Here is a 13754-nt window from a genome sequence, read left to right as displayed (position 1 = left end):
AGGCTGTTTTCGTTTTCAGACCCTGGCTGAAGCTTGAGAGAAAAGCAGGTGACACCGTGTTTACGTTGACCGTCCAAAGGCTAAGGAGGGGAAATCAAACAGGTTTCATGTCATTTGTTAGCAGTCTGTAAACAAGGTAGTCCACATCACCATGCCTAAGGTCAGCCTTTGTGTGTACAAGCAGGAATTTGGGGAGATTGGGGCAGTGTTTGGTGTTTCTTGCTGGTTTAAATTGATCTGTCGAGTAGTATATTACGAAGCAGTGCCTGGACACATGGGACAGAGGGGCAATGTTCAGGGCATGAAACTGTCTGAAAGGATGCGGTAGGTGTTTGCACTGAATTTCATGTGGCCCAGGCTTGGAGATGCGCAGAGCAATGATAGAAGAGCACAAGAAAATGCAAGCTCATAAAAAAGGCAAGGAGCTGGTTATCAGCAGGTCCGGGTGCCTGGCGAGGGTCTGTGACTGTCAATGCCAGAGGCCACCGCTGTGTGGTTGTGTACATGTGTCCTCAGCAAACTGTTCTGCATAAACAAACTCAGCGCTCCGATGAAAATAACTTATTTCTAATCTATGCTGTTATTTTCTTTATCTCCAGATAATTAAAGTGCACCCTTTGAAGACGATAACCATGTTTTAAATATCAAAGGAACCTTTTCAACCCATATCTTTTGCTTGGCTGGAGCAACTTAAGTCTTGCCTTCTTTGGTAGCCTGCATGCAGAATAGTCCTCTTGTTCAGGAAGTTGGATTGTACCAAATGGGTCAGAAGTGTAAATATTTACTGCCATCTTTTGGCCAGTGTGGGTATGACTCAAAAAAAGAAAGTGGGTCAATCGAGTTACTCAGTTGTCATCTCCTTCAGCTTTGTCAACTGATTGTTATTTGACCACCAAACACAGCAGTCCACTGAGGAACGTTATTTTTTTGATAGTCATGTTATTGATCTCAAGCTACAAGTGAAGCAAGGTTTGTAGGGAGAGGTGCTCACTTTGATTTGAGCAAGCTGATAGGTTTTGGGGGAAAAAAGCTAACAGAAGTCTCTGAGCACATCCGCCATTCTCCAGGTTTTGAGACAGTGTGTGTTCGTTGCTCCAAGCTATCAGGAGCTTTGTGTTTTGCTTTGCTTTAATGCATAATCGGTAGGAGTTGGAGAGATGGTTGGAATTCCTTAAGTCAGAACCTGGAGCTACTGTCACATGGTCTATGGTCAAAATGGGTAGGCAGTGCATGGCCTGAAGGAAAAATGTTTTACTGCAAGTAACTGAGGTTTTAGACTGTTCGGGGTTTTTTTCAAGAAATGAAACTTGGGTGCACTTCAATCTACAAAAATATCAGAATGTCAGCAAATATTGGTTTATTTCAAAATGCATATATTTTAGCAGGGTAGGATATGTTGCATCACATTCCTCTGATCTTTTTTTCTTATATAGTGTACTGCTCAGTTGAAATGCTGATTAGGCAACCTTTCCTAATTGCGATACGGTATTTTTCCTCCACTTGACGTGTCAGGTTGCATTTTTAACCTCACACCTAATCAAACTTTCAGTCCTGCAGGCCATGCAGAGACAGGTTTCCTGCTGCGGTAATAGACCATTCCTTGAAACTAGTTTGAAATTAATAGCAGCGAGGTACTTCACTGTTTCCTAAAGGCCGTGTCTCTTAGTGGACGAAGCCTTCTTTTAATGCAAGGAGATCTGTTATTAGAGCTTTTTAAAAAGATGAAATTTTTACCTGGGATTCATCTATTTTGCTGATTTCAGTACAATTATAATCTGATCCTTACCAGCTGGACCTCCACAATGTGCCACAAGGGAGTGTTAAAAACTTGCTCAATGTAAAACTTGATGTGTTGTTTATTTAGGGGGCGGCAGCATAGGTAATTGTCCTTCCGCTCACTCTTGTGCAGCTTGCATTCAGCAAGCACAATATGACTCTCTGCTCTTGTCTTGTATTTGTTTGTTTTAGGTGAAACTTCCTTTTCCTGTTGATCAAATCACAGATCTTCCAAGGAATGATTTCCAGATGATGATAAAGATGCACAAGCTAACCTCAGAGCAGCTCGAGTTCATCCACGATGTCCGCCGGCGCAGCAAGAACCGAATTGCGGCTCAGCGCTGCCGCAAGAGGAAACTGGACTGTATTCAGAACCTAGAATGTGAAATCCGCAAGTTGGTGAGTTGTGTGCTCTCACCATGGCCCCGCTTGCCCTTGTGCTGCAGCTTGCAGGGCACCGACAGCAATTCCTGTCCAGAGTTTAGTGGGTTCAGTCAGTTTGTATGTAAGTAAACAGAGCCACTAGTATGAAAATTTAATATACAAAAATATATTAGTATGTGTGTGTAGATAATATATATGGAAAACACAAAATTCCAGTGGAATGAGGCCTAGATAACTCTTTATTTTGATATCTCAAGAGCAGATTGTTGAGTGAGTTGGAAGAAGAGGGAAGCCTGTATCACAGCTCCCTTCTTGCAGTTTAACTTACCCTCAGTACTTACAGTGCATCCACAAAGGCATTTCCTCATCCGAGCCCCATTTCCGTGTCTAACTACCATAACAGTCTGTTGGTCAGGGATTTGTGGAGTGCTCAAAAGAGATAGGTATGAAGAGACCTTCAGAGGTTGTCTGGTCCAAACAATGGTGTGGCAGGGCCAGCTTCATCTCTACATAGAGATTTTCTTTCTCTTCGGCGTGCTAGAAGGCAGCTCAGCGTTTTCAGGACGTTTCAGCTCGCTATGCCTTTTCTTCAGCTCTTTCATTCACTGAGCAAATGGCAGAAATGGCAGGGGAGGTGAAAAGCCAGGAATGTGAATATCCAGACAAGTGGGCATCCCTTGGTGTAGGTCAGTGAGATGGCGAGGGCACGTTCCTCCTTGCTCCTGCTGTGTTCTCCCCTCTAATGCTCCTGGTGTGCTGTGGACTGAACCCCCCCCATGATTCAAGGACCATCTAACACAAAAGGCCTGTTCCCACTGCACAGTGCACTGGCCTTCACGTCCCGTGCACCGGGTTCAGGTGGCAACTGCTGGTTTGCCCCTACCCTCCTTGACGTGTGTCTCTGGCAGTAGTCTGCTGCAGAGGGGAGAGAGAGCAAAGCATGCCCTGCTCACTGTCCAGAGCACATCTGGGGATGGGTCTCCTGTGTGCCAAGGTGTCAGTGAATGGTGTTACCACATTTTAATCTAAGGGAGTGAATCTAAGGGAGTGAGGTGACTGGAGCAAGGCTAAATGGCTGCTCAGGAAATTCCTTTCTCTCTCAGTCATGGTATGGACACCTCAGGTGTGGTTTGGGTGGCTAAACACAGATGTCTGCAACATAAACACCTGCGCTGGAGCTAGTTGTCCTGGTTTCCTTTATAGTCAGTGAAGAGAAATAGATACCTGTCGAGTCTTATTCTTCTCATCCTGCAGCAGAGGAGGTGATGTACAACCCAGAAGTGCCTGTTCCTCTCTCCATCGCTAAACAAGATCACCTGGAGAGCCATGTCAGATGTAGACATCTTAGCTATAGGCACCTTATCTGAAAAAACTCCCCTCCTTTGTGACAGTGCCCCTGTGGTCTGAGGGCCCTGCTTCTCTTCCCCAGCCATCCCTTGCCCATTGAGAAAGCAAGCTGGTACACAATGAAAAAAAGGCTTGAGACAAGGGTCCTGGAGGAAGACGTGTCTACAGGGTGTCACTCAGCGGGAGAGATGCAACACTGGAAATTCAAAATGGGTTAGCACCGCCTCATCTGTTTAAAAGTCCTAAAAGCTTTCTGAGACATCAAAAATAATGTAATAGTCCCAGTTCAGCTGTTATGAGAAGTGTGGGTGTGCAGCATGCAGGACTGGACAGTTTAATTGCATTATGCAGCATAGATTTAGGAGTCCAGCATTAAACCCAGCCTTTGAATAGCCAAGGGTTAGAGTGATAAATTAATTCATTCACATAGATAAAACAAAAGGAGCTGAAGTTGATTTCCTTACTGAGATCTCTGTGTACCCAGCTTCCATTAAAATTAAAGGTTATTTGGAGTCTTTGATTTAAAAGTCTATGTTGCACATTTAAAACATGCTCAGCTGTAGGTTGAACTTGGTGGATCTGGGGAGCGGGGTACTCCTCATTCTTGTCATAACAAGACTAGTTGGGTTGCATGTTGAAAGTGGCCTTTAGTGTAGGCTTCGTTGTGCTTCATTCTCTGCGCAAGCTGTAGTAGTGAAAGTAGTGTGAAAGAGGCAGGGATCTGTTGGAAGAAGCTAAGTTACCATCACCTCACAAATGGCAGAAAGCTGCATGACTTTGGGTTACTCGCTTACTGCCTGCGCCTGTCTGCTTCCCGTCTGTAACAGGGAGGTGACGCTGACCCCACAAGCTGGTTGGGAGGCTTAAATCATGAAGGCTTGCGAAGCAACCTTCAGGTGCCGTGCTGCTGAAGCCCTGGGGTGGGGGGGAGAAACGAAAATCAAAACATTGTTCAGAGTAGTGCTCCACTGATGCAAAACAAACAAAACATCAAAGATAAACAAAATAGTGAGCAACGGCTTCCTGCACCGAGCATAATCCACAGTGCGTGTGGGGTGAGTCAGAGGCTCTGCAGGGTGAAAGAGCGGCTCCTTGTCCAGGTTGTCAGGAGAAGCAGGTCCAGTCTTGGCTGCACATACCCATCCCTCTGCACTGAGGTGATGATGATGGGGAGGAGTACGTCTCTCATTCTCCAGAGCAGAGCACCTGGGGCAGCTCTCTAAGGGCTGGACTAGCAGCAAGGGGGGGTTCAGCTTGGTACTTGTAGCCTTCACTTAAAAATTAATTTGGGTTCATTGGCTTTACGCAATCCTGTGACATTACTGTTATCGTCTAACATAATCAACTGTGTATAGGCAAAATAAATTTTTTAAGTCCCCTTCTCTCCCCAGCACACACACACATCTCAGGGAAATGAATGAAAGGCATATGAGTGACCTTGTGGGCCTGATCCCTGCTGAATTTCAGGAAGCAAAAACCCTTTGAGGTGCAGGATTCTTCAAAAGAAATGCTGAAGTTTCTATTTAGCAAGCTGGACTTGAGTATGTAGCGATATGTAGTGAGTGAGCCAACTAGGGAAGGCACCCTGCTGGACCTGTTGTTTGCGAACAGAGAAGGACTTGTGGGTGATGTGATGGTTGGAGGCTGTCTTGGGCATAGCGATCACAAAATGGTAAAGAGTTTTTGATTCTCAGAGAAGTAAGGAGGGGGGGGGTCAGCAGAACTGCTACCTTGGACTTCCGGAGGGTAGACTTTGACCTGTTTAGGAGCCTGGTTGACAGAGTCCCTTGGGAGACAGTCCTGAAGGGCAAAGGAGTCCAGGAAGGCTGGACATTCTTCAAGAAGGAAATTTTAAAGGCACAGGAGCAGGCCGTCCCCATGTGCCACCGGGGGAGCCGGCAGGGAAGAAGACCGGCCTGGCTGAACAGAGAGCTTTGGCTGAGACTCAGGAAAAAAAGGAGTTTATGACCTTTGGAAGAAGGGGCAGGCAGCTCAGGAGGACTACAAGGATGTCGTGAGGTTATGCAGGGAGAAAATTAGAAGGGCCAAAGCCCAGCTAGAACTTAATCTGGCTACTGCCGTAAAAGACAATTAAAAATGTTTCTATAAATACATTAGCAACAAAAGGAAGGATAAGGAAAATCTCTATCCCTTATTGGATGAGGGGGGAAACATAGTGACAAAGGATGAGGAAAAGGCCTCAGTCTTTAATAGTAAGACCAGTTGTTTTCTGGGTACCTAGCCCCCTGAGCTGGAAGACAGGGACAGGGAGCAGAATGAAGTCCCCATAATCAAAGGGGAAATGGTTAGCGACCTGCTACACCACTTAGATGCACACAAGTCTATGGGGCCGGATGGGACCCACGCGAGGGTACTGAGTGAACTGGCAGAAGTGCTCACCAAGCCACTTTTCCTCATTTATCAGCAGTCCTGGCTAACCGGGGAGGTCCCAGTTGACTGGAAGTTAGCAAATGTCACTACATTTGTACATCTTGTACATCTACAAGAAGGGCTGGAAGGAAGATCTGGGGAACTACAGGCCTGTCAGTCTGACCTCGGTGGTGGGGAACATTATGGAACAGATCATCTTGAGTGCCATCATGTGACACGTACAGGACAACCCGGTGATCAGGCCTAGTGAGCATGGATTTATGAAAGGCAGGTCCTGCTTGACTAACCTGATCTCCTTCTATGACAAGGTGACCCGCTTAGTGGATGAGGGAAAGGCTGTGGATATGGTCTACCTGGACTTCAGTAAGGCTTTTGGCACTGTGTGTCAAAGCCTTTCCCACAGCATTCTCCTGGAGAAACTGGCTGCCCATGGCTTGGATGGGTGTACCCTTCGCTGGGTAAAAAAGTGGCTGGATGGCCAGGCCCAAAGAGTGGTGGTGAATGGAGTTAAATCCAGTTGGCGGCCAGTCACAAGTGGTGTTCCCCAGGGCTCAGTATTGGGGCCAGTTCTCTTTAATATCTTTATCAACAGTCTGGATAGGGGATCGAGTGCACCCTCGGTAAGTTTTCAGACAACACCAAGTTGGGCGGGAGTGTGGATCTGCTTGAGGTTAGGAAGGCTCTGCAGAGGGACCTGGACAGGCTGGGTCGATGGGCCGAGGCCAACTGTATGAGATTCAACAAGGCCAAGTGCCGGGTCCTGCATTTGGGTCACAACAACCCCATGCAGCGCTACAGACTTGGGGAAGAGTGGCTGGAAAGCTGCCTGTCAGAAAAGGACCTGGGGGTGTTGGTCGACAGCCAGTTGAATATGAGCCAGCAGTGTGCCCAGGTGGCCAAGAAGGCCAATGGCATCCTGGCCTGTATCAGAAATAGTGTGGCCAGCAGGAGGAGGGATGTGATCGTGCCCCTGTACTCGGCACTGGTGAGGCCGCACCTCGAATACTGTGTTCAGTTTTGGGCCCCTCACTACAAGAAGGACGTTGAGGTGCTGGAGCGTGTCCAGAGAAGGGCAACGAGGCTGGTGAGGGGTCTGGAGAACAAGTCTTATGAGAAGCGGCTGAGAGAACTGGGGTTGTTTAGCCTGGAGAAAAGGAGGCTGAGGGGAGACCTCATCGCTCTCTACAACTACCTGAAAGGAGGTTGTAGCGAGGTGGGTGTCGGTCTCTTCTCCCAAGTAACAAGCGATAGGACAAGACAAAACAGCCTTAAGTTGTGCCAGGGGAGGCTTAGATTGGATATTAGGAAACAATTCTTCACCGAAAGGGTTGTCAAGCATTGGAACAGGCTGCCCAGGGAAGTGGTTGAGTCCTCATCCCTGGAGGTATTTAAAAAACGTTTAGATGTGGAGCTTAGGGACATGGTTTAGTGGTGGACTTGGCAGTGCTAGGTTAATGGCTAGTGCTAGGTTGGGCTTGGTATCTTAAAGGTCTTTTCCATCCTAAACGATTCTATGATTCTATGGGATCTGGTGCATCGTTCTGAAAAAGAGCATTCGTAAAAAAGGCAGTCACAAGATGTGCAAAGTATAAAGCTGCAAAATTAAACTCGTGCAACTTTAACTTTGCCTCTCAAGCACTCCTGCCCTCCTCCCGTATGCATGCTGTCTAAGCAGCTAGTCTGCTTCAAGATCGTACTTTTATTTTTAGGAGAACCAGCAGTGAAACTCCAGTTGATTTCACACAATACATGATCACTGGAAATTCCTTTTCATCTTCTGTCCACTTTGTGACCAGTAATTTCCAGTCTCCTGAATTATGTAATGGTACTAGGGTTTAAAGGTTTTTCACTCAGCTGGGTCTTTTTTATGAAAGACCCCTTTTCCGCCCCTGCACTTACTTCCTGTAAGTCACCCATCTTCTCAACACAGATGGTTTCACAGCAGACAGTGAGTGAAATGGTCGTATCCTCTGAGTTTGATAGGTAATTTTTTTTTGCCTGCTTTCCCTCACTCATCCGTCTACCCACTCACATTCCCTTTTTTCCCTGAAAACTCACAGCATATTCTCTTCCATAATTCATTATCTCAAGATGTACTTGAGCATCTGTTTATTTTTTTATCATTTTTATGCTTTCTTGATAGATTTATCAATATTTTAGCAGTTGGTTCTTTTCATGTGTACTGCTCTCTTTCTCATTCACACAGCTGTATGCTTCCAGTGCGGGCTTCATACCCAGGGCAATACTGTCAGCTGTCAACAACCACCCATAGTTGGATTATCTGAGTTGTGAAGTTTTCACGCCTCAGATGCCGAGGCAGCTTGGGTTTAGCAGTGTTACTAGGTGAGGTACATGGCTGCGCTGCTTTCAGGGCCAGCTCAGCTCTGGAAATAGCTCTGGTACTCTACAAAATCTCATCTACTCCCTCGAGCTGTATGCCTACCTTCCTGGGACAGAAAGTGGTGCAGCAGGACCATCCCAATCAGTCTGCACTGAGTCAACACCGGTTTTTAGAGGTGTAACCTCAGGCTGGGTCTGACTCTGTGCCTAACCCCCCCCAGTCTGCCTCCTTGAGCACAGGGAGGGCAGCGCTCACCCTGTGGGGGGCTTGCTGGCCACGTGAGGTCTAAGCTGGAGATGACTCCCACCGCAGCATGTTGCACAGCACCCTGCGCTAGCTAGGGCTAGGGGCCTTACCGGTGCTTCGTTGGATGCAGAACAACCTGAGCTCCTTTTCCCAGTTTTTGAATCCTGCATGAAAAAGTAAGTCCCACCAGACTCTCTCGCTCTTCCTCCTCACCAGTACTGTCCTGCCTCACACGTGCCCCCCCCAGAACAGCCCGCTGACACAGTGAAACTCTGAAAACACTCAAGCTAGGTGTTGGCGGGGGAGGACATTTGGGAGCACAGGAGGCAGAGCCTGAGCGGAACAAAGGGGAAATGACATTGAGCTTGTTGTACTGGGTGTTAAGAAGCCCACCAACCTTCAATGTTTTCACATACATCTTCATAAAAATATCTTGATTAGGTCAAACCCAAGCCATTAAGCACCAGGACATAAGAAAACGAGCCATGGTGCAGGCCACAGAGCACACACTCAGATCCTCTCTGAATAACACACCTCTCAGTGGTAACAGGGGTTCAGCTGGCACACAGGCCAAAGCGGTTGCACCCAGCTTGACTGACCGACCCGGCAGTTGGAGGGTGAACTGAACTTCTACATACCTCACATCAGGAACTAAACCCTATTTTCTTGCTGTTTAGATGGGTAATGGCTTTTCTCCATCAAAATGTTTCTTTCGGAGGTTTTTTGTATCATCCATCAAGAAGCCTTAGTCTATAAAGGGAACTAACAGTCTCTTGGGAATAACTTGTGACTCTATCCTCTTGCAGCTCAAATGTTCTTCTCCAGATGTTTCCCAAACTGCAGTCCACACAGACCTCATGGTGGTCAAATATCTGATGTTTTTGTGACTTTTCCTCTGCCCATATAAAAATAACTGTGACATGTTAGTGTTCTTCTTGGGTACGGCTACATACATGCCTGGAGTGTGCAGCCGGCGGATGGCCCTTCCTCAACCTAAAGTGCCTTCTTTCTTTTTCAGGTGTGTGAGAAAGAGAAATTGCTCTCAGAAAGGAACCAGTTGAAAGCAAGCATGGGAGAATTGTTAGACAACTTCTCGTGTCTTTCCCAAGAAGTGTGTAGAGACATGCAGAGCCCGGAACAGATCCAAGCTCTCCACCGATACTGCCCCGTTCTCAGACCCATGGATCTACAGCCAGCCACCACCATCAGCCCCTCCCCAGCTGGCGTGGAGCAGAGCCTGGTGACCTCCCAGTGCGTTGGGGAAAGCATGCAGTGCTGCTCGGAGCAAGGCTCGGTGCAACTGGGAGCGCCCTGGCTGCCCAACAACATCTCAGAAAATTGTTCGGCCGGCGGGGGGTTGGATGGAGCCGACACAGGTACTTACCCTGAGAGAGAGCTTCCGCCAGAGCAGAGCAGCCAAACGGTCACGGTAGACTTCTGTCAGGAAATGACTGATAAATGTACAACAGATGAACAACCTAGAAAAGATTACACCTAGTGACTTGTAACCTTAACGTTACACCTGGTCAGGTGTTCTTCAGTCAGCCAGTGGCAGTGTTCATTTGTTGTCTAGAAGAACGTATTTGGTGCACACTACAGTGGTCTTAGCAGCAATACTGTTTTTAAGTATTCCCTCCTCTCTACAAGCAGGAGTTCTCTTCACAATGGTGCTATCCCTTGCTCAGGCAGGGAACGAAGCAGTGGCAACACTGTCTGTTTTTGTATGTTGATTTCAATCTTAACAGGGATGGACATAACACCTCTGAGGACCCAACCGCAGCTTTTTTCTCAGTGGCCCATGTCACAAAACCCTAACTCAGGAATTTCCTCTGAATGTTCAATTTTTCATTGAAGACAGCTTCTTTACACATCAAAGTTTTATAGCTAAACTGTACATATTATATATAATATATATAAAATATATATATCCATATGCAAAAGTCCCTGCATGCCTCAATTTTTCTCATCCTACAAACTGGAAGCTTTCATTTCTATTGTATAAACAGGTTCCAACATTCCTTTTTGTCTTCGATGCTAGAACTAGTTTGGTAACTTGTTACACGATAATTTTTTTTCTTGGTTCGCAGTTCAGCAATATCATTCGATTTGTACTTATTTATAAAATTTTAATGTTGGAAACTTATTTGAGATTTTATTATAGACAATTTTTTTGGCACAGCCATTTCGTGCCACTTGAGCAATGTGGAGTTATTTTATTTTCTTGCAGATACTGTACAGTAATGGTCAACTTTGCCACTTGCACTGAGTTTCTGGTCAAACCTCTTTTCATAAATGAAGTCGTGACTTCAGTATAACTTGAGTATATGGTTTTCTTTGCTTTATGGCTTAAAGAAAATAGAAAAGTTTTAGCTAATAGACAAACACTCAGGAGCTCATTATGTAGTAAAAACGGTCTTGCCAAATACTGAATTCACTATACAATTTGTAAAGAGAATCTGCTTGAATTATTTTTATATTCAGACTTTTTTCTGTTTCACAAACCAAGTTTAAGTGCTGTTAATGATGCTTTTGGATTCTTATAGGGGAAAGTATATTTCACACTTTAGAGAAAAAAGTATTTGACAACTGGATCAGTTCATCATCCGTTCCACGAAGTAAAGCAAACGGAGATCACATCAATACACTTGGGGGGGGCTTTTTCTCCAGCCCCGCTCTGCATCCTTTACTCATGGAAGCAACTGCTGCTCCGGCTAGTCCCCAGAGCCTCACCTCAGCTGTCCTCAGACGTTAACCTGTTCTCCTCACCAGACCCAAGTTGCAGAGGTGGGTCTGGTGAAGTCAGTGATCCTGCCTGGGTAGGCGGAGTTGCAGGATCAGACCCCTAGTTGCTGATTTTGGTTTCCTTACAGAAGTCAAGTTAGCACTGTATCCTCTAAGAGCAAAACATACATCTGCCAACACCCGATTTGGTCGCTTACCCATCAAATTCTTGTGTTCCAGGATCCTCTCGTCTTGCAGCATTGCCCTCAGCACAAACTGCAGCTAAGAGAGCGCTGTCTCGAAGGAGACTACTCAGTGAATTGGCTTAGTTGTAACTGTATTGGATTTGTATCTTAAGCAATGTTGACTCATGTTATGACTGTGTGAGACAGCAGCTTTCCAAGCATAACATCTGTATGTACAGTGTAGACAGAAAAACATCCTCCTAATGCTTTTTTAATAATTATTATTCTAAGTGTACTGAGATTTTATTTTGTGGTTCTTTGCCCTACATGTGCCAGGTTGCGTGGCTTTATCGACGACAACTGTCATGTGCTTTACTGGCTGATATTGTTTGTTCTCGCTGAAAAAAAATGACCAGCTGTTCACACCTATTTAAAAAAAAAAAAAAGTGTGGGGAAGCAACTTCTTGGAAGCACTAAGTGATAATGTGGTCTTCTGCGCTAACGTTTACACTAGAGGTGTGCGCTGGTGGTTTTTTGAGGCACTCGGTAGATCAGCATCTTGACCCTGGAGGAGGAATCAGCTCCCTCTCTCCACTTCTTCCATCTTCAGACTGTGCTCATGGACCGTCGCCCACTCGCCACAAGGTCTTGCTTTTATCCTCTTCACCCAAACTATTGTAGCCAAGCTACCGAGGAGGAAATGCATATAGCATGTGCCATGTTTGTTGAAAATACTTTTTTTCCCCGCATGTACAAAGAAAAACTAGTATATAATGTAGGAGAATATTTATGTTTAAGTATTAATCATTACTGTACAAAATCCTTACCTTTAAATGTTCAAAAATATACAAATGCCATAAACTCCTAGTTCACACGGTTGAAAAAGGGGGAGGAGTCATCCTTTCTTTTTAAAAGAGCTTAACCTAAAAGTATCTGAACCCCCTCCCAGCCATCTTTTGCAGGTAACCGACTGAGAAGCTCTTTGGCTGGGGGGGGGGAGGTTGATTTTTCCTTTTAATTTGTTGACGTTGCAAAGCAGTTGTGTGCTTCGCAGAGAACTTTTGTTTCTATGAGACCATGGTGAAAGCTAGAATTTAAAAAACTAAATGTGAATCACATTATAGAGTCATAGCTACTTGGGGGGGCTGGGGGCGGGCGGGAGGGAAGGGTCAGCTGACACAGTATTTTAAAGATGTTTTTCTGTTGCCTTTTTTATTTTTAAGTGACCTCCTATATATATGAATAGATAGAATGTTTTATGAGTATAAAAACAAGTTTTAACTTGCTTCCTGACATGAAGATTTACTCTACTAACAACTCATGTGCAACTGGTACTCTTGACCTCATTCCAACGGTTTAAAAAACCCACCCACACAACCCATTGCGCTGCAGCTCTTAGGTTTGACCTGGCTTCATACTGGTGCTGGGTCTCTTGGTTTCCTCTACCTTGGGAACTGATATTTAAAACCACTGCTCAAATAAGTGTCTCTTCCTCAACCTTTCTCTCACCTCTCTCTCTTTCCCTCCCCCGCGAGCTTTTCTGGATGTTTGGTTTCATTCTTCCCCATTAGAAGTGGCTGATTTTGTGTCATTGCTTCCTATATTTACATGAATCATGGTTTTTCAGTGGGGGTTTTTTGGTGGTGGTGGTTGTTTTTTGTTTCTGTTTTGTTCTGAGTTTTTTTTGCTCTTCCGAGCCACGCGGTTCTCAAAGCAGTTACTGGGCTAACGTTAAAGGAAGGCATTGGGAGAATTAGTTTCAGATCTGGACGCCAGTTGACATACCCAACCGTTCTTGTCTCATGAGGTCAAAACAGCTGACCACAAGAATACCATTGGAAAGAGAAAAAACAACAACTGACAGCAGTATTTATGAATTTTAAGAGTTTGGCCAGTGGTCACCATGATCTTAAGTAAGAATCTCTTTGCTTTTGTCAAAGAGGGTACGTGCAGCGTCGGTCCTGTCGGGCGTTGCTTGGGAATGGCGTGGTGAGACCCCATCTCCCCGCTGGGCACTGCGCTGCTCTCGTGGGCGTGCGAGTCCTTGAAGCTTTGTCCAGTTTGTATCTAGTCCTCCTTTTCCTTTGCCATTGCTATACTTGTATCGCCAGGAAACCTCATTTCATTTAGGCTTGTTATGCTTTGTCAGGTGAGTACTACACTATATAATGTGTTTGTTTCTCTGCGTTCTCTGGGGGTGCCTTGAACACAATTAAAGCTCATTGCAAGCTGATTCTGGAACAAAAAGGTAGTGGGAAAAAAAAGGAAAAAATAAAAAAAAAAATGAGAGAGAGAAAACAAAACAAGCAAAACAAAAGCAAAAATGTTGGCTGTGTTATCAGGAGATCCCAGTATTTATATCA

At 45.5% G+C, this 13754-nt stretch overlaps 1 protein-coding gene across 4 annotated transcripts in view; it reads left to right on the top strand.

The window, feature by feature from the left end:
• The window catches only part of BACH2 (BACH transcriptional regulator 2), a 196470-nt gene extending 183959 nt beyond the window's left edge, over positions 1-12511 (top strand). For all 4 annotated transcript variants that reach the window (XM_076333234.1, XM_076333235.1, XM_076333236.1 and 1 more), the window contains 2 exons: positions 1969-2175; positions 9504-12511. In XM_076333234.1, the coding sequence (XP_076189349.1) occupies positions 1969-2175; positions 9504-9983 (687 nt within the window). In that variant the 3' untranslated portion in view covers positions 9984-12511. The remainder of the gene's footprint in view (positions 1-1968; positions 2176-9503) is intronic.
• Positions 12512-13754: the final 1243 nt, after the last annotated feature.

The sequence above is a fragment of the Aptenodytes patagonicus genome, chromosome 3, assembly GCF_965638725.1.
Source record: "Aptenodytes patagonicus chromosome 3, bAptPat1.pri.cur, whole genome shotgun sequence".
Taxonomy (NCBI): domain Eukaryota; kingdom Metazoa; phylum Chordata; class Aves; order Sphenisciformes; family Spheniscidae; genus Aptenodytes; species Aptenodytes patagonicus.
The sequence above is the reverse complement of the archived record's forward strand: the minus strand, read 5'-3'. Positions and strand labels throughout refer to the sequence as shown.